A 21602-nucleotide genomic window follows, 5' to 3' on the forward strand; every position below is an offset into this window, starting at 1 on the left:
TGCTTTCAATTATAAATTTACAAGGAGAAATAAGTTGAGGATGTGGCTGGAGGGGGAAAGCACTCAAAGGCAGCTGCTACAGTCTCCCTGTAAGGCATTTGCACAAGTGTGAAAGGGGGACCAGTCCTGCTCCCCTCAGGAGATGCCCATAGCTCCTCGCTCAGGGGCACTTAGCTGAAGTGGGATTCAGGAAGGGGTCAGAGCTGGCAGAGATCAGAGGCCTCCTCTGGGATTTCTACCGCTCTGCTTCTCCCTGTGTGCCAGGTTGCTGGCTCAGTTCTGGAGGCAGCACCAGGGCAAGCTGCAGCCATTCTGAGGCTTAGGACAACCCAGTACCAGCTGTACCGTCACTAATGTAGTTTTGCTAGTGATAACCAGGTGCCAGGTACAAGCCTGAACATTGCACTTTCTCTCTCAGTTAATTTTCATACCAGTCATATAGGATTAGTTTCATTTCACAAATGGGAATTTAAAGGAGAGAAAGATCAGGTAGGTTGTCCAAGTCAGCTCAGCTAGAACATTAAGAGAGCTACTCAGAAAATTTTAACTGTGGAGCACCCTATGCAACCACAAATTTATACTGATTTTCTGGAATGTGACTTTCCAACATTCCAGTGTTTTGTTTTGAATAATTTAAGTCTATTGGTAAATGAATTCAGCTATTTAGAACACATTTTGCAAATAACTTCCCCTGGTAACCTGTTGTAGAGCTAATAAGCAAATGAAATGGGGGGGGGCATTACATTTAATTTGGAGCATTTTAAGCAGATGAAGATTGTCCTGGCTTTAGAAATTGTATTGGTTTCAGCTGGGAATGATGGCACACACCTGTAATTCCACTACTCGGGAGGCTAGACAGAAAGATGTCAGGTTCAAGCCCAGCCTCAGCAACTTAAGGAGACTGTTTCAAAAATAAAAATTAAATGGGGATGAGGGTGTACTTCAGAGGTAGAATTCCCCTACATTCAATTCTCAATACCACAAAAAGAAGGAAAGGAAGGAATGAAGGAAGGAAGGAGAAATTATATTGATTTCATATTGTCAACCTTTCAGAGTTAGTGTAAACATATAACCCCAAAATAACAACATAAAATTAAACCAAATTAAAACAAAAACGCCTATTTTTTCTTCTAAATGTAACCAGTCATTGCATTTTGACAAAACAACTTATTACTATATAAATAAATTTTATATATAAGAAAAATACGATGTAAGAAATCTACAATATTCAATCCTTTTATTTATTTTTTTTTTTTATGGTGGTACTGGGGGTGGAACCCAGGGGCTTTCTACCTCCGGGCTATACTCCCAGACCTATTTCCTATTTTATTTGGAAACAGTGTCTCACTAAGTTTCTGAGAGCCTCACTAAGTATCTGAGGCTGGCTTTGAACCTGTGCGATCTTCCTGTCTCAGCCTCCCAAGCGCGGGGATTACAAGCATGCACCACCATGCCCGGCTAACAATATTCTATCCATTTAAGTAAATTCAAAGACTCAGAGACTGACCTTATATACTGAATTTATAGTTTGAGAATAAGTATGATGGGCCTTGGAGAGAGATTGCTGGATCTCTTTGCCCACACTTTTGGAAAACCTTAAGGCAAATTCTAGAGAGACTCCTCTCCTGGGTGGGCCAACTAAGAAAAACCACTTTCTCTGACTGAAGTCCTTGTCAGGGCACAAGGACAGGCAGGGAGGAGGTTGGGTCTGTCATCTGGGTGTTTTCATGTACTATAAAACACACAGTTGTAAGCAGTGGCCTTATTAGGCCCTATACCCTAGTTATGTCTCTTCCATTTAAAAAAGCCTTTGACAACCTTCAGAAAACTCTCTAGACTTCCCCAAATACCTAAGGTGCTCATGACTGAGCATGAAAGTTAGAGTTATGCAAAGCTGATGAAGTTTTCTTCCCTTAATTTCTGATCAATAGCTGAAAACATTTTGTTCTGATACACCCAGTAAAGACAATATGATATGACCCTTCATGATGAACCTATTCCAGTCCATTATCAACACTAGGGAAACTTTAATCTCCCATGGGCCTCTTAAATTTATGGTCACAATATTTTCTCTGGGCTCCATCTGATCCCAAGGGCTCCTTTCTAAATGAAGCATGAAACTGCACATTTATTTTTTAGCATGGCAGCATTTCTTTACCCTTCTCATTTTCATCTTCTTCTACCATAGCGGCCAAGGAGATCAATTACCAAAGAGAGGCAGCCTGCCACTAAGGACTTCATTCCTTCTCTAGACATACTCGTCCTGGGAGGTGGCCTCCTTTCTTCTTGTGAGCTTTTCCATCTTTTGATATTCAGTCCACTTCACGGTCCTTGGTCCTGTTAGGTATCAACAGGTCCAACATAAATGGGCCACATACCAATATTATGTATGTCTGTTTCTGGACTCTTCACCCTATTCTTCTGGAAAGGATGAAAGTCATGTGAAATTAGTGAGGATATGTTAGCAGAGAAGTATTTGCCTTGAACTGCAGAGAGCCACCTTTGTGATCAAAGTAGCATTAGGACCTATCCCCCAAATTATTTGGGCTGCATATCCTTTTCTGTTGAATAGGAATTCAAAGTCCCAACCCAGTATGTATTATGGGTTTTGTTTTGTTTGTTTGTTTGTTTTTGGTGTTACTGGGAATGGAACGCTTCTTCCTCCCAGAGCTATTTTATATTTTTTATTTGGAAACAGGGTCTCTTAAGCCAGCGAGGCTGACTCCGAACCTGCGGGATCCTCCTGTCTCCGTATCTCAAGCACCGGGATTACACCACGCCCAGCCTGTATTGTGCTTTTAAGAACAAAAGCCAGGTGTGCTGGTACATAATCCAAGTACACTTAGGAGGCTGAGACAGGAGGATCTCAAGTTCATGGACAGCCTCAGCAACTTAGCAAAACTTCCAGCAACCTAGAAAGACCCTGTTCCAAAACAAAAAGTAAAAAGGGCTGGGAGAGTAGCTTGGAAGTACAATCCACCTGGTATCCTGTGTGTGTGTGTGCATGTGTAGATAGTATGCATTAATATGTAATAATATGAATATATATATTTCATATACATATACACATACATATGTACATACACGCATTAAAAAGAAAGGGGAAAAAAAGCCTTCCTTGAGTTTCCTCAAGCAGGTCATATCATGAGCCAAAATTCTTATGGAAAAATGTTGCATTGCTGCCTGCCTGAACTTTGAGGATCTTTTTAGTCAACAAAGCAGGAAAGTTGCCCTGATGGCATAATTCAGAAAAATCAATCCTGAGTATTGCTTCCCATCTAAGAGAAATGACTGCAGTCTGCCACCTAGACAACTTAAAGAACATGGAGTCTTCCTTTTTGTGTGTGTGTGATACTGGGGATGGAACCCTGGGGCATTCTTCCTCTGAGCTACACCCCCAGCCCTATTTTTTATTCTTTATTTTGAAACAGGGTCTCACTGAGTTGCAAAGGGCCTCACTAAGTAGCTGAGGCTGGCCATGAACTGCAATCCTCCTGTCTAAGTCTCCTAAATGCTGGGATGACAACTGTACACCACTATGCCTGGCATCATGTGCACTTAGATAGTATATATTACTCTCTATACTACAGAGATATATTATCGGGAGTCTTTTGTTATAGAAAGTTAGACCACCACACAGAAACATGTCCACTAAAACAGACCAGCATTCTTTTCTATGCTCCAAGACTTTGTCAACAATCTACTTAGTAATTAGTTATAGAATTGTTTATATATTTTTATAGAGTCACTGCTGAACATTGCTTCTTTGATACTTAGGAGATACATACATATACTGACAGAGTTAAATATAGTTATCCATAGGAAGAAGGAGAAGGAGACAGAACCAAAGTTCTGGGCCTCGGTCTCATTTCCTCTCTCAACATGTCCTCAGTCCATTAATAACTATGTCTCACAGCATATCCAGAAGGTATTTAGACTGGGATAACATGCTGAACAAACCACATTTTTTCACTATAAAGAAAAAGAAACCACTATTGGTCATCAGTGTTACTCACCATGGGCTTCCACGGCCACACCCAAACCACAAGATGCTGCAGAAAGGCTGGTTAGAGTGAACCCATGAAACAAAGCCATCATGTAGAGCAGAAGTGTTTTTGTCAAAATGTACCTACCGTCACCTCTCTTTGGTATTTATAATAGTCTTGACCCCTCTTGCTGCAGATCATTTCTCATTCCTTATTCAGTGGTGTGGGCTTGTCTTTATTTTTACCCCTGCATTTCTTTTTTTTTTTTCTTTTTTTTTTTTTTTTTTTTTTTCTGTTTCAGGCTCCAATGATCACACAAGGACAGTGCACCATTTCCAAGAGGCTCTTCAGATTGTGTGCAAGCCAGAGTTCCTTTTATTGAGAAAAGTGGGTATAATACTCAAAGACATTTGGGACACATGCCTATCTTGATTTCTTTAACTCAATTTATAGGAATCTACTCATTTCTAGAGAGGAGTGTTAACAGCATGCAGCAGAGACTACTTGGGACATCTGTTCAGCCTGTCTCAGTCCCTCTTTCTCTGAGCAGAGTCCCGGAGCTCCATGAAGCTCCCACATTCTATTCCTTCCACCCAGATCACAACTGATGGGACCAAGGGAGACCTGAGTTAAACTGATCCCAAAAGGCTTATTTTCCTTACTGGAAGGCAGGACTAAATAAAGAGATTAAGAAGGCAACCGAGAGAGGTGAGAAGCTTGGCAGGAAAAATGTAGACATGGAATTCACTGTGGGAACTGATGACCCAAGCCAACCTGCAAGGAAGGAGGAGCAGGCCTGCACGTGGCAGGGATGAGAGAAGCAGCCGGATGAGAGATGCCACTGGCCTGCTCCCTTCAGCCCTCAGCTACCAGCTGGGTTCTGCTGAGGCCCAGTTGTATTCAGAAGTCTTTGGTTTGAGGAGGTGCTCTATGTCCTTGAAAGTAATTTCAATTTTGTTTGAACTAGTAAAACTTCACTTTTGTTTTAACTAGTACAAGTGAATTTCTTTTTTGTAACTTAACAACCAAAAGAGTCTCAACAATTTCAGAAACTGAACAGAATGGAGTATGCAGATTGATTTAGAGCAAAGGCCTCAGTAGTTTTTCAGACTTTTTCCCCTAAGGTTCTCTGTAAGAAAAACATTTTGCATTGCAACCAGTCCATATAAATTCATGGGAATAATTAGAGCATGAAGTTTCATAAAGTGATCCTTAACTTTATTGCTTGTCAAGTGAAAACATAATAAATAATGCAAAATATGATTTATTAATGTGTGAGTGAAATGGGAACAAATTCAAAACACAACAAAAATAATAATTAGGAAACATTACTTAATGCCATAGCTGAGCTTACCTATTCATATAAAGATGAATAGGCACGCATGAAGAGAATCAATCCACTTGCATATCTAGTGCACTGTGGAGCCTGATTTCTTTCTTTTGTTTATAATTTACTCAAGGATAAAAATCTTGGTTCCCACAAATAAGTCCTTGAGAACATTAACTATGGCCAGGCCTAGTGGTGCACACCTGCAACCCCAGCATTTGAAAGGCTGAGACCAGAAGATTATAAGTTTGAGGCCAGCCTCCACAACTCAGTGAGACACTGTTTCAAAATAATAAAGCAAAGGTCTTGGTGTATAGCTCAAGTTATCCTGGGTTCAAACCTGAGTACTACACATACAACAAAAAAGGTAGTGAAATGACAATAATTAAATAGGGGGAAATAAAGTAGGATTTTTAAAAGGAAAATAATAAATATTATACCAAAGCTACCACTAGAAAAGAATGAGAATAATAAGACTAATGATTAGTTGGTTATTCATTATTTGCTTTTGCTTTTCAGTTTTCTTAGAGTTTAAAATATTTAAAGATAACTATTTTGTTTCTTCAAATCCTTTGCCCCTTCTGCCAAAATAAGTCCAAATAAAATATTTCACAGTTTTCTAAAGTCCTAGGTCAAAACACAAAATAAAAATTTGAGGGAAAAATTAAGAAAAAGTTTTAATAGCTTCTATTTTGTCTATAATTTGCTTTGGGCTTACTCTGAGCATTGTCTGAAGCCTCACAGTACCATTTTGAGGTTTCACAGACACTCCTGATTTACAGAGGAGATGGCTGTTTCAGGGAGATAAGCATCTGTTCCATAGCTGGAGGTGGCAGACCGACTAAAAACAAGGTCTACTAACTACCCTTTATCCCCAAATTATTACCCTTCCACCTCTATTGCTCCCTTTTAACTTCCTCTTTTCCTAGGACTCCCAGAACTCTCTAAGTGAAAACATATTTATCCCAGAGTCCATTTTTTTTTCCCTCCAGCTTTCTCATATAGCAAGACCTAACGTCACTGCCCACTCCTATACCCTGAGAATAGAAGCATGCAGTTAGCCTTTGAGAAGAATTTCATGATGATGAACAGCTGTCAGACTTATCTCCAATCCCAGGAAGGGCCTGGCTTTGCCCTGAGGTGGTGGATCTGAACTGGTTGGCCTGGAATTCACTCATACCCAGATTCTCCCTGGGAGGTCTGACCCCAGCCTGGGGATACAGGATAACTGAGGCTCACAGTACACATCTCCCCGGAGCTTTTAAGAATATGGCCAAGGCGATCACCAAACTATGGACACACTGCCATGAATCTGATAGATAGCAACAGAGAGAACAGCAGGAGAGGAAACCTTCTAGGTCTTTTGAGAGATGCTCCTCTGCACTGGTCAGGAGCCAAACCAGCTCCTCACATGGTATAAGAGGCTGTGCTCTCAGCTGTTGCCTGGTTACCTCTCCCAAACCTATTGTCCTGTGGGAAGGGCCTCTTTGTACCCCTTCCCAGGTATGCAGTAGAGCCTCTTGCTATGGAGTCCTGTGGCTATCATTTCTGTTATCAGCTTTTCTTTTCTGGGATACTTCAGTAATCATATCTTATAGTTTTCATTGTATTTTAATAAAGGAAAGATGAGCATATATGCAAATAGTTCATGCCAAAGTAGAATCATAAACAGTGGTACATATTTTGTTCCTTGCATGGGTTGGGCTGACTGCTGCATATTAGGAGGTTCCATGAAGTAGGGCATCTAAGTGGAGCTTTCACGGAGGAGTCACCTAACCATAGGGCTTCCTCTTCATGGGTGTGCCATGAGCTGATTGCATCTGCAGCTGAATTTATAATTAGGTACTGTGGATTACTCAGTTCTTCTGTTTTATGTCCCTCCCCAGGGTTTTAATTGCGCACTATTTCGTACCTTGGCTACAATGAAATTACATCAATTATCTTTGCTTAAAAATATCCCTGTGACCCATTGATTCTGTATTTCCCCCTTAAAGTGTGTTATTCTTACATGGTGAATATACTAATTAAAGACTCTACATAGGAAGTCTTTTATAATTATGAAGCAAAGCAAAGGCAAATATTACAACCAGGGTTGGAAGAGACTTAAGTATATTCTAGATCTTTCTTGACCTAAATGATGTGTTTACTTAGAACCCTCTCTGACAATGTTCTTCTGGCTCCTCCCCAGTGGTCACTGCAGGTAGAATTCTATAATGGTAAAGGGGATAGGCTATGGGCTAGTTGAATATACATTTAAGTCACAGCTCAGGCACTTAGCTATGGGATCTTGGGCAGCTTACTGAAGCTCTCTGAGACCCGATATCTTTATCTATAAAGTGAGCCTGCCAGCACATACCTTGGAAGAGCTGTTATTTTTAAGCCCGATCACAGTGAAATTTTGGTTTGATACACAAATGGAAGATGTGACTCTGTCTCTTCTGTCCCTTGAAACCCTATTAAGAGGAGAGGACATAAACTTAAAACTAAAGGGAAGTTAATAAATCACAAGGACAAAAGGAACAGAAAGCCATATCGCAGACATGAGATTTCAATATGTGATCGGAAAATGAAAAGGGAGAGAAGCAATGGCAACGGACTTGTACAGAATGGACAAAGCTACAACCTGAGAGCCTGTGGGGCATCCATTGCCAGCTAGAAGGCTTTGGTTTGGAGGTGGAACATGGTCTGGAAAGGGGGAGATGGTGAAAACTTTTACATATTGAGCTCAGTATCTCAAATTCTTTCTACCATTCCCAACTATAGCAAGGCAGCTACCCCTTCTCAGCCTCTAAGGAGATGAGAGGTTCACAGAGAGGGTACGAAAATTAGAAGGTCAGCTCAGGACACAGGACATCTATCCAGTAGAAGCTCTAAACAGAGACAACAGAGAAAGTAGAGAAAACATAATAGCATTAAAAAAAATACTTACTGATAGCGTGCACACACACACACACACACACACACACACACACACTCCCCTCAGCACATCACTGGTGCTCTGTCTCAGGTTAAAATGTACCAAGGTTCTGGGGACATCTTCTGCAGAGAGTGCCTGGAACTCTTCCCACTGTGGGATTCTGTCCTTCCTAACTTGACAGTCTGTTACTGTTAAGGTACCCAGGGCACCGTGAATTTTTGTGTGTTTCAGATAGTTAAGATGAGAATTGAATCAGCAGCACCTAATTCTCCCAAATCAAATGTATTTCTAGTCCTATTTGGGTCTATGTTTTATTTGTGCAAAAACATTTTTTTTAATATTCTGAGAGAATATCTACCCACATTGTCATCCAAGTCCAATTCTGAAAGAGAATAGCAGAAAGATGAATCACACTACGTCCAACAATAAATACCTCAGTGTCGAGATCAGAAATTCAGTTTCTGAGCCCAACTCTAAATATCTACTTTGCTCTAATCTCTTGAAAAAAATTATTCCTAAATATTCTGTATCCCCACATTTAAAGATATAGTAGACATTTGGGAAATGGTAAAGACTGTTTAGAGTCTTTTCTTTCTCTCCCCACCTAAACTCCAACAATATGCACATATGCATAGATATGCATATACTACATACACACACACATGTATTTAAGAGGTAGGCAGACAATATACATAGAATGTATGTCTTCATTGATGGGCAGAGAAAGTAGAGGGGAGAACCATGCAAATTGCATAAAGCAACTGCATGAACATTTTTGAGGTAGAAGCATATTAGAGGAAATTTGTCTGAGTAATATTGAGTTTATAGTGAGTTTCAAACTCCAAGTCACAATTTATAATTTCTAGGGGCCAAAAAATGAATATATTTAAAATATTTACTTCAGGAGGCAAGTGTAGTATTCAGAATGGGTTAGGCTACACTACAACAACCAACACACCTAAGACCTCAGCGGCAGATCACACAAAAGTGCATCTCTTTGTCATCTAAAATCCACTATAGGTCCAGCGGCTCCCCAAAGCAGCCTATTTCCCGTGACCTCTGCTCATCTTTAATTTCCTCAGGTCCACCTGGGGTCTACAGCAGGGGAAGGGAGAAGACATGTAAAGTCCCTACCACTCTTTCATGCTTCAACTGTAAGTGAACCATATCACTTGCACTTGTTATTGGTCAGACTGGTCCCAAGGCCCCCGTTTAACTACAAAGGGGTGTGGGAGATGAAGGGGAACATATGGATACCTGGTGAGCATCAGACACCTCTACTGCAGACTGAAGCATGGGTGCAAAGCTTAGCTCTGCCCACTCACTGTGAAGTTGATTTAAACTTCTCTTTGGCTTAGTTTTGTTTTGTTTTTTTAATTGTGAAATAGAGATTATGAGAGCACCTAATTTTTGAGGTTGCTATAAGGACTATGAGAAAATACTCAAGTAAAGTACACAGCAGAGTGTCTGTTGTGTACATAGTTCTCAGTGAATGAGCTATCACTATCGTTACTATCTAACTTGCTACTTTTTTTTTTTTTTAACCAGGGTTTGGCTAAATTCTGCTACTTCTGTGACTTAAAGTTTAGGTTTAAGGGGAGGAGGAATACATTACATGTAAAGTGTATTTTACAGTTTGAAAACCCATAATAAATCTGTGATATGCACCAGGCATAGTGGCATACACTTGTAATCCCGGTACTTGGGAGGCTGAGACAGGAGGATTGTGCAGGTTCAAAGCCAGCCTCAGCTACTTAGTGAGGCTCTCAGCAACTTTGTGAGATCCTGTCTCCAAATAAAATATAAAATAGGTCTGGGAGTTTAGCCAAGAGGTAGAATGCCCCTGAGCTCTGTCCTCAGTACCCGTCCCCACACACACAAATAAAAATAGGACTGGGGGTATAGAAGGCCCCTGGGTTCAAATCCCAGTATCTAAAAAAAAAAAAAATCTGTGATACATGCAGGATGAACATAAATTCCATTTCACTGTTATGACACAATTCAGAGACTGCTCAGTTGGGAGCAGGCACACTGCTGGTTCTGGGCAGAGACTCAAAGCTAGTTCTCATGACTCATGAAGGAGAAGAGTTGGAGATCAGGTCTCTTAGCTTCAAATACTTAAGAAAAATAATAAACAGCGGGTCCTGGTAGAGGTTACATTTTCAATACCAAGCAACAATACTAAGTTCTTCATGGAAAAAGAACTTTAACCATAGTTACTGAAAAAGAAAAATGTCTGCAATGTCAGACAGCTGTCAAGGAAGAAAAGCACGCTCATACTGCCACTGTACAGTGACAGAAACACAATAATGCAGTGTCCTTGTCAGAAACCGGGGTTGCGATGAGAGTCTGAGGCTCAGTGACATGAAAAAAAAAAGCTTTTAAAAACATAATAAGCATCAAAAGACTAAAACACCTATCACATTTAATTCCTTTAATCAATTTTATAAGGTCAAACTGTCTAAGACTGTCATTTATATAGGTCAAAAAAAGAACACTGACCTAATCATAAAAAGTGATATAGGCCAGGACAGCACACAGTGGCATAATCTGAGGCTTATATGAGTAAAAGTTCCTCCTCCTCCTCCTCCTCCTCTTCTTCTTCTTCTCCTTCTCCTTCTCCTTCTCCTTCTCCTTCTCCTTCTCCTTCTCCTTCTCCTTCTCCTTCTCCTTCTTCTTCTTCTTCTTCTTCTTCTTCTTCTTCTCTTCTCATCCTTATCCTTATTCTTATTCTTTTTTAGTACTAGAGATTGAACCCAGGGGCATTCTATCTCTAAGCTATACCCCCAGCCCTATATTTTTTATTATTTTTTTATTTTTGAAACAGGGTCTCACCAAGTTGCAGAGAATCTCACTAAGTAGCTGAGGCTGGTCACAAATCTGCAATCCTCCTGTCTCAGCCTCCCATGTACTGGGATTACAAGTGTGTGCTACCATGCCCAGCTAATAAAAGTTCTTAATCAAGCAAAACAACTTTATAAAGCCAGAAAGCTTCTTTGTAAGAAGCCTATTTTCGCCCTGGAAAAAGCTATAGCTACTAAAGTCACAGGTCACTTTCAGTGTAAGACTTGTACAACAAATGCCTTTGGAATATGAACTGGATGTGATTAACAAAAAGTATATACTGACACCAACAGGGTAGTGTTGAGCCTACAGATATGGAGAGCTAGCTATGAGAGGGTGTTATCTTTATTTCAGACTTAAGGGATGAAGCAGTTGTACTAGGAAGGGCAAAGTACTGCAAGAGAGTGAGAATGAGTAGAGGCAAGGACTGGGGTGAGCCAGAGATATTCCAGGCCTGAGAGTAGAAGGCCATGGCTGGAACATAGCAGCTGCCCAGGACAGACCCTGCCTCTGTGAGAGGCCTCAGTAAGGGATCCAAGCGTCATCCTGTTGGCACCAAGAACCGCCCAGTACTATACACAAAGAGAGTTGATTCTCACCACACTACTCAGTCCATGGCCCTGCCAAGGTACTGACTGAAGAATGGAGCTCTTTTTACTACCCCATATTGTAGAGGATAGAAAGGTGCAAATGTCAGGAAAATTAACAAGGAAAGCTGAGGTCAAAGAGGAAGCTCCGATGGCTTCGTAGCAGGCAGGAGACATCTTTTACCTCTCTGCCTGCTGCCAGACCCATAGGGGCATTCTTTCTTTTATTAGGACGTCGGTAGACAAAATCAGAAAATAAAAATTGTATTTATTCTTTATTTATAACCACTCATACCAACCTACAGTTATAATGTTGTTTCTACACCTCTAAAAAATAGTATTAACACACAGCAGCTCTGCAATGCAGATTATTCCTCCATGACCCCTCTGGAAGGGAAACGTATCGCAAGAGAAAGAGAAATTTAATGAAGAGGGCAATATTTTCAATTCTAATGCTCTGTTAGGAGCAATTTGATAGCATGCTTTTGTGATACTGATTCCCTCTGCTCTATTTACATAATTTTGTGGTGTTTTATAGCACTGAGGAGTGTAATAGATGTGGTAAGCCACACCGATCACCTTTAGGAATAACAGAGACTTTGTCCTAGCTCCTGGGAATGCCACCAGCAGACCACATCATATATGAGCTCCCTTTGGGGAAGCCACAGCTTCAAGACCCGCCTCCCTCCCCTAAGACCAAGCTCCTCCCTCCTGATCATATCCAATGACTCATTGCTGCAGGCATATAAAGTTTCAGCCCTCTCTTACCAACTCAAATCCCAGACAGCTCTAAAGGGCCCTGAAGCATTTAATAGATCTGTGCCCCAGACACACTTCTCTTACACAACCCCCTTTCCCTTCCACACAAGTCAACCCCTTATTGAAAAGACGACATAATCTCAATCTTCTTCGGACCACAGAGACAAAAGGCACAAATGTTGTCATGCCAAAGAACAGGGTGTAAAGGTATTTTTCAGGTGTTTTACTGTCTGAAGGGAAGTAGAATATAAAGTATGAGTCATAAGTCCTGAGGGCTTTGCTGTAGGTATGTGTGAGACTCAAATTCTTGCTTGGTAGCAGTACAAATTTAGAAGTAGTTCATAGCTCTTTTCTTCTTCCATAGTCCCTCATTCCTCCCATCTCAATTATTTTCTATCCCCTTGACCACATCTGCATCTGTGAATAAGCTTAATATAATCTGAGAAGCACTACAAGGCCCCTGTGGCTGAAACATAATTCTCCAACTGATATCACACCTTTTTCTCCTTCATGCACAAAATTTCACCCCTGAAGCCATGCTTTTGGGTAATCCAACCGTCGCAAGTATGATGCTCTTGTTCACATAAAATGCAGGTTACATGGGGGTGGCGGGAGGCTCTAAAAGCTTTGCCAGTTTTGTAATTAGTCTTTGCCTATTTACAAAGACTTTTTCTTCTCTGGCTTATTCAAGAATAAATGGCTATGGAATGAAGCAAAGTTGGTTGAAAGGAGATGGTAAGTAAAACAAGTTTCTGTGAGATTGGAGGGCACTGGATGTCAGCCAGAAAAGCCAGATTTTCCTGGGGTAGTTGTTCCTCGAGAGATATATGATGGTGTAAAAATAAAAGCCACTCAAACTGGAAAAGACTCCCCAAACTTTGGTACTTCATAAAACTACTCTGCCTCCTTCTCAGTTTTACGCTACCAAGAAATTCTCAGCTGTCAGATCAAATGACTTTTCTTCATACGTTGTCTAATTCAACCTTTGGGTTACACTTTTTTATGTTTATATGGCCCATTTGTGGACCATCCCTTCCTTTCCAAAGGTCCTCTTTCCTTCGTTTCTGGAATCCACTTGCCTACAGACTTCCTTCTGCCCCTGCAGCTCCTTCTCAGGCTCCCTGGCTTTGCCCCTCTTGACTCTGATCCATCTTTCCTTTCCTTATTTTACACATTTTTCAGTAAGAAGTGATGAATTTCTATTTTTTAAAATTTATTATTCTTTATTTTTTTTAATTAATTAATTTATTTTTTAAATTGGTGCATTGTAGTCATATATCAATCACATTGGAGTACAAGTCTTGAGAGGATATACAAGCACACATCATCCAATTAGCCCGCCTCCAGCCCCCATCCCATTCCCTCCCCCTCCCTCCATCCCACGCTGCTTTTTTGGTGATTAACTTTGATAAATTTGTTTATGTACCTCCTGCGTTTTAAAGAGGCTCTGTCCTCCACTATTACATACCCTCTGATTGGTCACATTAGTTGCTTCACTATAGGGCCCTTTCTATAGCTCAACCTCTTCCTGTTGAACCTTTCCTCCTAGTTATTGCTGATTAAGAGAAGCGTCTGATTTATATTTTCTGCGATATTTCTCTGTGCATGCTGCGTTGCAAGTACCGATCCCACTCTTGAAGGCCCCAGTAGTGGCCTGGCTACTCAGTGGACTGATCCAGACCTCGCTGGCTCAAGCAGCGGCCTTGCCTCACAGCAGGCTCCAATGCCGGCCTCGCTGGCCCCAGCACCGGCCTAACCGCTCGGCAGGCTCTTATCCTGGCCTTGGAGGCCCCAGTACCGGCCTTGCCTCAAGGCAGGCTCTGATCCCAGCCTTGGAGGCCCCAGCACCGGCCTTGCCTCACGGCAGGCTCCTATGCCGGCCTCACTGGCCCCAGCTCCGGTCTAACCCCTCGGCAGGCTCCAATCCTGGCCTCGGAGGCCCCAGTACCGGCCTTGCCTCATGGCAGGCTCCAATGGCCTCAGCACCGGCCTAACCCCTCAGCAGGCTCCGGTCCCGTCCTTGGAGGCCCCAGTACTGGCCTTGCCTCACGGCAGGCTCCGATGCTGGCCTTGCTGGCCCCAGCACCGGCCTAACCCCTCGGCAGGCTCCGATCCCAGCCTTGGAGGCCCCAGCACTGGCCATGCCTCATGGCAGGCTCCGATGCCTGCCTTGCTGGCCCCAGCACCGGCCTAACCCCTCAGCAGGCTCTTATCCTGGCCTCGGAGGCCCCAGTACCGGCCTTGCCTCAAGGCAGGCTCCGATGCCGGCCTCACTGGCTCCAGCTCCGGTCTAACGCCTCGGCAGGCTCCAATCCTGGCCTCAGGGGCCCCAGTACCGGCCTTGCCTCACAGCAGGCTCTGATGCCGGCCTCGCTGGCCCCAGCACCGGCCTAACCCCTCGACAGGCTCTTCTCCCGGCCTCGGAGGTCCCAGTACCGGCCTTGCCTCATGGCAGGCTCTGATGCCGGCCTCGCTGGCCCCAGCACCGGCCTAACCCCTCGGCAGGCTCTTATCCCAGCCTTGGAGGCCCCGGTACCGGCCTTGCCTCAAGGCAGGCTCCGATCCCGGCCTCGGAGGCCCCAGCACCGGCCTTGCCTCACGGCAGGCTCCGATGCCAGCCTCGCTGGCCCCAGCACCGGTCTAACCCCTCGGCAGGCTCTTATCCTGGCCTCGGAGGCCCCAACACCAGCCTTGCCTCACGGCAGGCTCCTATGCCGGCCTCACTGGCTCCAGCTCCGGTCTAACCCCTCGGCAGGCTCCAATCCTGGCCTCGGAGGCCCCAGTACTGGCCTTGCCTCATGGCAGGCTCCGGTGCCGGCCTCGCTGGCCCCAGCACCGGCCTAACCCCTTGGCAGGCTCTTATCCCGGCCTTGGAGGCCCCGGTACCGGCCTTGCCTCACGGCAGGCTCAGATGCCGGCCTCGCTGACCCCAGCACTGGCCTAACCCCATCGGCAGGCTCTTATCCTGGCCTCGGAGGCCCCAGTACCGGCCTTGCCTTATAGCAGACTCCGATGCCGGCCTCGCTGGCCCCAGCACCAGCCTAACCCCTCAGCAGGCTCTGGTCCCGTCCTCGGAGGCCCCAGTACCGGCCTTGCCTCACGGCAGGCTCCGATGCCGGCCTCGCTGACCCCAGCACCTGCCTAACCCCTCAGCAGGTTTCGATCACTGTCTCTGTGGTTATTATTTCAAAGTTTCCAGGTGTAATGTCTCAGATGTCTGCCTCCCCTGAGTACTGGCCACTGCCATTGCCACTGCCTCCACCATTTCAAATCCTTCCCAGGCTCTTTTTCCACTCTGAATGTTGTCCAGTGTTCCTAAGCATGCGTGATGGTAGCATTCAACATTTGGTGTAATTTCTCCAAAAAAATAAGGTTGGTAGGATCCAGTTTCTGCTTTTCCTGAATACAAGTCTCCACCACCATCGCGGAGATCTCTTTCAACACCGCCTTTCTCCTTGGTCTCCACAAAACTCTCTCCTTACAGGTGATGTCCGTGATTCTTAACAATATAGAGAAATAGCAGTCCTCCTTCATGGGGAATTTTTCCATAAGTTCCAGTGCATTTAGATAAATTTTGTCTGCATCTCCAGTGTCCTGGCATCCATAACAGCTTTCTTACCTCCTCTTCGATATTTTTCTTTTTCTTTTTCTGTTCCTTTTTTTTTTTTTTTAAATAAGAGAAGACAGTATATGTGGTTTGAGGAGGTAGTGGGATCAGGCACTCACTCAGTAGCACTGTAACCTGGTCGGTTTCCCCATGGGTCCAGAGTGATCCGCACTACTCTGCCTGGGGCCCAGGGTCCCGCGACCCGGCCCCGGCTGGCGTGCTCCGCTCGACCCCTGCCTGGAACCCAGGGTACTGAGCCCGGTTTCTCCAGGGGTCTGGCGTGTTAAGGGCATTTTGGCCCAGGGCCTAGAGTCCCGCGACCCGGGCCCCAGCTGGCGTGCCCCGTGCGCGACCCCCGCCCGGAACCCAGCGTCTTACTGGGCCGGGTTTCTCCAGGGGTCTGGCATGCTATGCACAGTTCGGCCCGGGGCCCAGAGTCCTGCAACCCAGGCCCCGGCTGGCGCGCCCTGCGCCCGTGATGAATTTCTAAACAAGTGCAAAAGCAGTGGGAAATGAAGAGGAGGTCTGATGTGCTACTTAACTATGAAGATAATTTGTGTGTGTGTGTGTGTGTTTAATAGGGATTGAACCCAGAGGCATTCTACCTCTGAGGTACATATACCCTAAACCCTATGTTTATTCTTTATTTTGAAATGGCCTCACTAAAGGCTGGCCATGAACCTGTGATCCTCCTGTCTCAGCTTCTCAGGCACTGGAATTAAAGTGTGTACTCTCACACACAGTTTATGAGGAGATTTCAACTCATTCAGTTCAGACACGGTGGAACTTGGGCAATCCCTGAGCTCCCCCTCTCCAGCTTCCCCACGCCCTCTGTCTTAGTGAGAAGCCCTTCTCAGGATCCTACAGCATTCTCCAAATAACTCTGCTCTCCTTTGACCTTATTGGTGATTACAGATTTACTTGTTTGTCTCTTTTACTGGACTATAAAATTCTTGAGCATACGTTTCTGGTGTCTCCTACTAGAGGTAGTTGTTACTGGAAACTGTTATTGTAAAAATAAAGGAATAAATGTTTAAAATATATGCGGTCAATATTGTAGCAAAAGCCATGCACATACAAACATATGTATATGTGTGTATGTATGTATGTATGTATATATGTGTGTGTGTGTAAAGTAGATGTATACAAATGTATGTGTATATATCTGTATAATATATATGTACACATACATATTTATGTATATGCATATGTAAAGCAGCTTCTGCAGGATGTCCAAATGCTAGTCTATAGTACTAAAGTTCTAATAACTCCCCACTCACATCTTCAACTTCTTTGAGAGTCTTCTTACAGTCATTAATGCACAGTTTAGAAAGTATTCTGCTTATATAGCTGACTCTTAAGCAAAGCTTGAAGGCTATGGTTGTTACCTATTATACATTTTGATACCTCATATATTAGGCAGCACATATATTAGCTGTTATATTACCTCATATATTAGCTGTTCAGTAAATAGGGTATGATAAAAAAGACTGTTTACTCCTGAAGATAGACATTCAGCTGCAGCCAGGTGGGTGGGTTCTCCTTTATTTCTGGAGGTGCCCCTTCTCCTTCTCCTGTTCATATCCCACCAGCCAGCCACCCTGACAAGCCTCCTTTCCCATCCTATAAGCAACAACACTCATGGAACCCAAAGACCCTGAAGCATATTTGTACTTATTCATAGTCTTTTTTTTTTTCAGTGACACCCAAACATTCATGTGTTATAAATGCCATATGACTTCAGCTGACACATAAGTTCCTGGAAGGCAGAGAATCCGTACTTCAATCTTTATATATCTTCCTTTACTATTCTTTTCACAGTGCTTTACACAAAAAGACTGTCAATATAAAACTCACTGGGTTAAGTTCAATTTTTAAGTACTCTATTGAAAATACTTCTCATTTTAATATCACAAAATAGTGAGAACTATTTCTCTTCCTGAGTTAGAATAAAGTGATCCAGGGATCTAAAATCTTACTCTAGGATACTTAGGCTCCCCTACGAAAACTGTTCGAATTGCTCGGATGGAGGCTGGGGAAGAGGAGCTCTGCCTCCTTACCCCTACAGCTTTTGTATTTGCTTAAGTGACCAGAAGGACTTGGTCACGATACTAACGACATTCTTTCTAGGCTAGTGACATATCCTCTCCCATTCTGAATCTAATTGATGCCACCAATCATTTTTTTCCTAAGTGGAAAAACTATAGTCCAAGGGGTTTCGTTTTTCTGCATGTATTCCTACGCTGCAGCCTGGTTGTTGAAATATGAGATACATGCACAGTAAATAGAGGATATGTATTTAATACCCCCAGCAAAACGTACATTAAACATGCTGCAAGTCTATCCTGGAGAAAAAGGAAGTCAGAATTCCTAAAATTGAGGGGGTTTGAGGATACTAAAATTCTGTTCAGCCAAGCCCTGTATAGCATAACAAATCTTGCTCTTTAATGTAACTTCTCTCTTCAACTGCTTAAAACGCAACACCTCAGTGAGTGGTGATCTTCCAAAAGGTCAACCCTCTTTCAGAATAACAGGTTAAGTCTGATCAGGAATAAAGAGCAACCACGGGCTGACACAGAGGAGCGTTTTCTCCTAGAGCTTGTCAAATTTCACTTCCAGCCCCAAACCAGGAAGTGCTGTTTAAGACAAAAGCAATCCACCCCCAGAAACCAGCCCCAGGGATGCTGGAAACGCTGTGGGCCTTTAAATCTGGGATGGTTCTCCAATCTTTGGATTGGGGCCTAGTTAGCCTGCTGGCCACCAAATATTATGAAACTTTCAAAACTGCCAAAACAAAGTACTGCACACAGAGGCGCGTGCACACACACACAGACCCATTTATTTTTGCGATCTGCTTCCTTATCTAGATAGTTCAGGCTCGGGCCAGATTCCAGTAAGTAATCTCCGCTACTCGGGGGCAGATTGCAGAAAAGGTGTCTAACTCTCCAGACCCTTAGCCTGGAGGGTCGAGGCGTAGACTGACCACGCCCGGGTCCCGCTTTCCATTGCACAACTGCGCGATAGGTCTGGGCCAGCGAAGGAGGAACTGCCCCCGCCGTCTCCCCTCTTTCTGACTCAAGGGGAGCCCAGCAGCTCACGCTCAGGGAGGGTCGCTGGTGACCAGGGCGGGGCGGAGGTTGCATAGTTTTGGGCTCGGAGCCCGGGACAGCCGAGCTGGGCGCAGCGGCCGGGCAGGAAGGGGAGGGCCCGCGGCTCGAGGGGGAGCCGGCGCGGGCTGGGGCTGGGTCGGAAAAGCTGCCTCACGGGCGGGCTCCAGCCCCGCTCCCCCCGCCCTCCCGCAGGCGCTGGGCCCCGGCTCCCTGCAGCCTCCGCTCGCCTTCCCGAGGCGGCGCCCCGGCCTCGCCATGTCCCAGCCCCGCCAGAAGCCCGCCGCCTCCCCGAGGCCCCGGCGCGCAGCCCGCAGCACCGCGGAGGTGAGTGGCGCTCGGGTCCGGGCCGCGGGGCTGGGCGAGGCCGGGCGCGGGTCCCCAGCGGCGGGCCGCCTTCCTTGGGCGTGGCCGGGCTCGTACCTGCTAACCCCGGGGAAGGACTCCCAGCTCAGTGCTCCCGGCAGGTGGGACGTGGCTGGAGGCCCCGGGTGGACGCTGCCTGGTGCAGGGGCGCGAGGGGAAGCTGAGCGTGAGACCGGGGTGCATTGAGGATGGGGTTGAGGGAGGATAAAGTTCATTCAGGGACTCCAGAGTGGGTTTTTTTTTTTTTTTGAAGATTTAAAGAAGTGTATTAAAAAAGATAGAAATATGGCCGGGCGTGGTGGCGCACGCTTGCAATCCCCGCGCTTGGGAGGCAGAGACAGGAGGATCGCTCAGGTTCGAAGCCAGCCACGCTGGCTTAAGACACCCTGTTTGCAAATTTTAAAAAGTATACAAAATAGGCCTGGGAGTGTAGCCCGGAGGTAGAAGGGTTTCCAGGAACCCCAGTACCACCAAAAAGAAGAAGAAGAAAAAAAAGATAAAAATACAGAAGATAGTTACAGCCCCATGCCATTCAGAAATGGCACGAGGGGCAATTCGAGCGAATTCACCCCGGGTAGTTTCTTTAGACTGTTGGGTCCTGTTTTCCGTCTGAAGACCCGAGGCACAGGGCGTGGCTGCTAGAAGAAGTAACACCTCTTCCCCTCCAAGCCCGGAGCCAAGTCGGGCGGGGCGGGGCCTCTGTGGGGCGTGGTCTCTATGGGCGTGGCCTCCGGTGCCGCCCACCTGGCAGCTGAGGGCCCCGGAGCCCAGCGCAGCCGGGGCGCCGCCGGGGAGTGTGAGCCCGCGCAGCACCGCACCCGCGCCCTCGCCGGGTCCCCACCGAGCCGCAGCTCCGAACCCATCACTCGTCGCCATGGCGTTCGCGAGCTGGTGGTACAAGACGGTAAATAGAAGCGGCCGCGTCCGGGCAGGACTGAGAAGGGAGTGTGTTTACTTGGCTTAGCCCTTCTGGGCGTGCAGGAGAAATGGGGTCTGAGGTTTGACATGGAAGGGGTGAGGATCGGGTGTGACCTCCTCGCAGGCTCGGGGTTCGGCTCGGGAGAGGCTGGAGGCTCACCCTCCTGTGGTATGCGAGCGTGCACCCGGACGTGCGAGTGGGTGCGAGCTAAGGCACCGGGCTCGGGCCGCGCTTGCAGGTTCAGTGGAACCGGGATTGTTGCTGGAGGAATTCCACCCCTGGAGGCGCATTCCTACTGGGATCTAGTTCGTTTTTAACCCCTAAGTAAAGCTCAAAACTTGTAACGAAAGGTGATTGGGTGTGCAGTCTCTATCGCAAAGAAGGACAGGCGGTAGGCAGGCGTGGGGTGTAGGAAGAAACCCCAAACACCAAGAGCAGAGGAAGCAACTGAGATCAAGAGCCTTGAGGGACTTGATGAGGGGCTAGAAAGAGAGGGCGGGCAGAAGAAGAGAGAGGCAGGGAGGAAAAAGAGATCGGTGCTCTGTACTTTATTACCTTGGATGAGGGACAAAAATGTTTCATCTGTTTAGTGCGTTGAATGACTGTCCTACCAATCAGGTGTGATATCCAGACAAGCTGGCACTGGTAGTGTTTTGAAACCAGGAAGCATGATTTAACATTAAATTACTTTCCAAATTAAAACCACACACACAAGTTTTGTTAAAAAGAAAAAGAGAGAGAAGAGAAATATATGTCCCACTGATGATAAGAATTCCAAAAGATTAGTTGTGCACATCTCTCTCCCAGCATGTAGTATTGGGAAAAGCTAAGATGTAGTAATCAGGCACTTTGAGCTACACATCTTGTGTTGGGATCAGAAAATTGTTACTTGTCAGGCAAGTTGCATTTATGAGCATCTACTTTGTGCCAGGCAGTGTAGTAGCCTACAAGTTGACAACCGTGAACAACACTGAGTTTTTAAATGGTTATGAGTCAATCCTTTTGAACTTATTTCCACATCTGTAAAATAGGGGTGCTATGTATGCCCTACATAAGGGCTGGTGACTAGCTAGCCAGATAAATCAAGATGCCATGTACGTATACTTTTAATGATAAGGGGTTCCAATGTTCCCTGAGGTTTTTCTCCATGAATATTTTCCTTTACATTTTCTATGGCTTGTAA

At 45.1% G+C, this 21602-nt stretch overlaps 1 protein-coding gene across 1 annotated transcript in view; it reads left to right on the plus strand.

Annotated features, from left to right (window-relative positions):
* Nucleotides 1-19392: 19392 nt before the first annotated feature.
* Nucleotides 19393-21602, plus strand: part of CAST (calpastatin) — a gene marked incomplete at both ends in the record, with an annotated part of 116985 nt that continues 114775 nt past the window's right edge. Inside the window, one exon of the mRNA XM_080707573.1 lies at nucleotides 19393-19461. Coding sequence (XP_080563699.1) covers nucleotides 19393-19461 — 69 coding nt within the window. The remainder of the gene's footprint in view (nucleotides 19462-21602) is intronic.

Source organism: Muscardinus avellanarius (assembly GCF_963383645.1).
Source record: "Muscardinus avellanarius genome assembly, chromosome: 1".
Classification (NCBI taxonomy): domain Eukaryota; kingdom Metazoa; phylum Chordata; class Mammalia; order Rodentia; family Gliridae; genus Muscardinus; species Muscardinus avellanarius.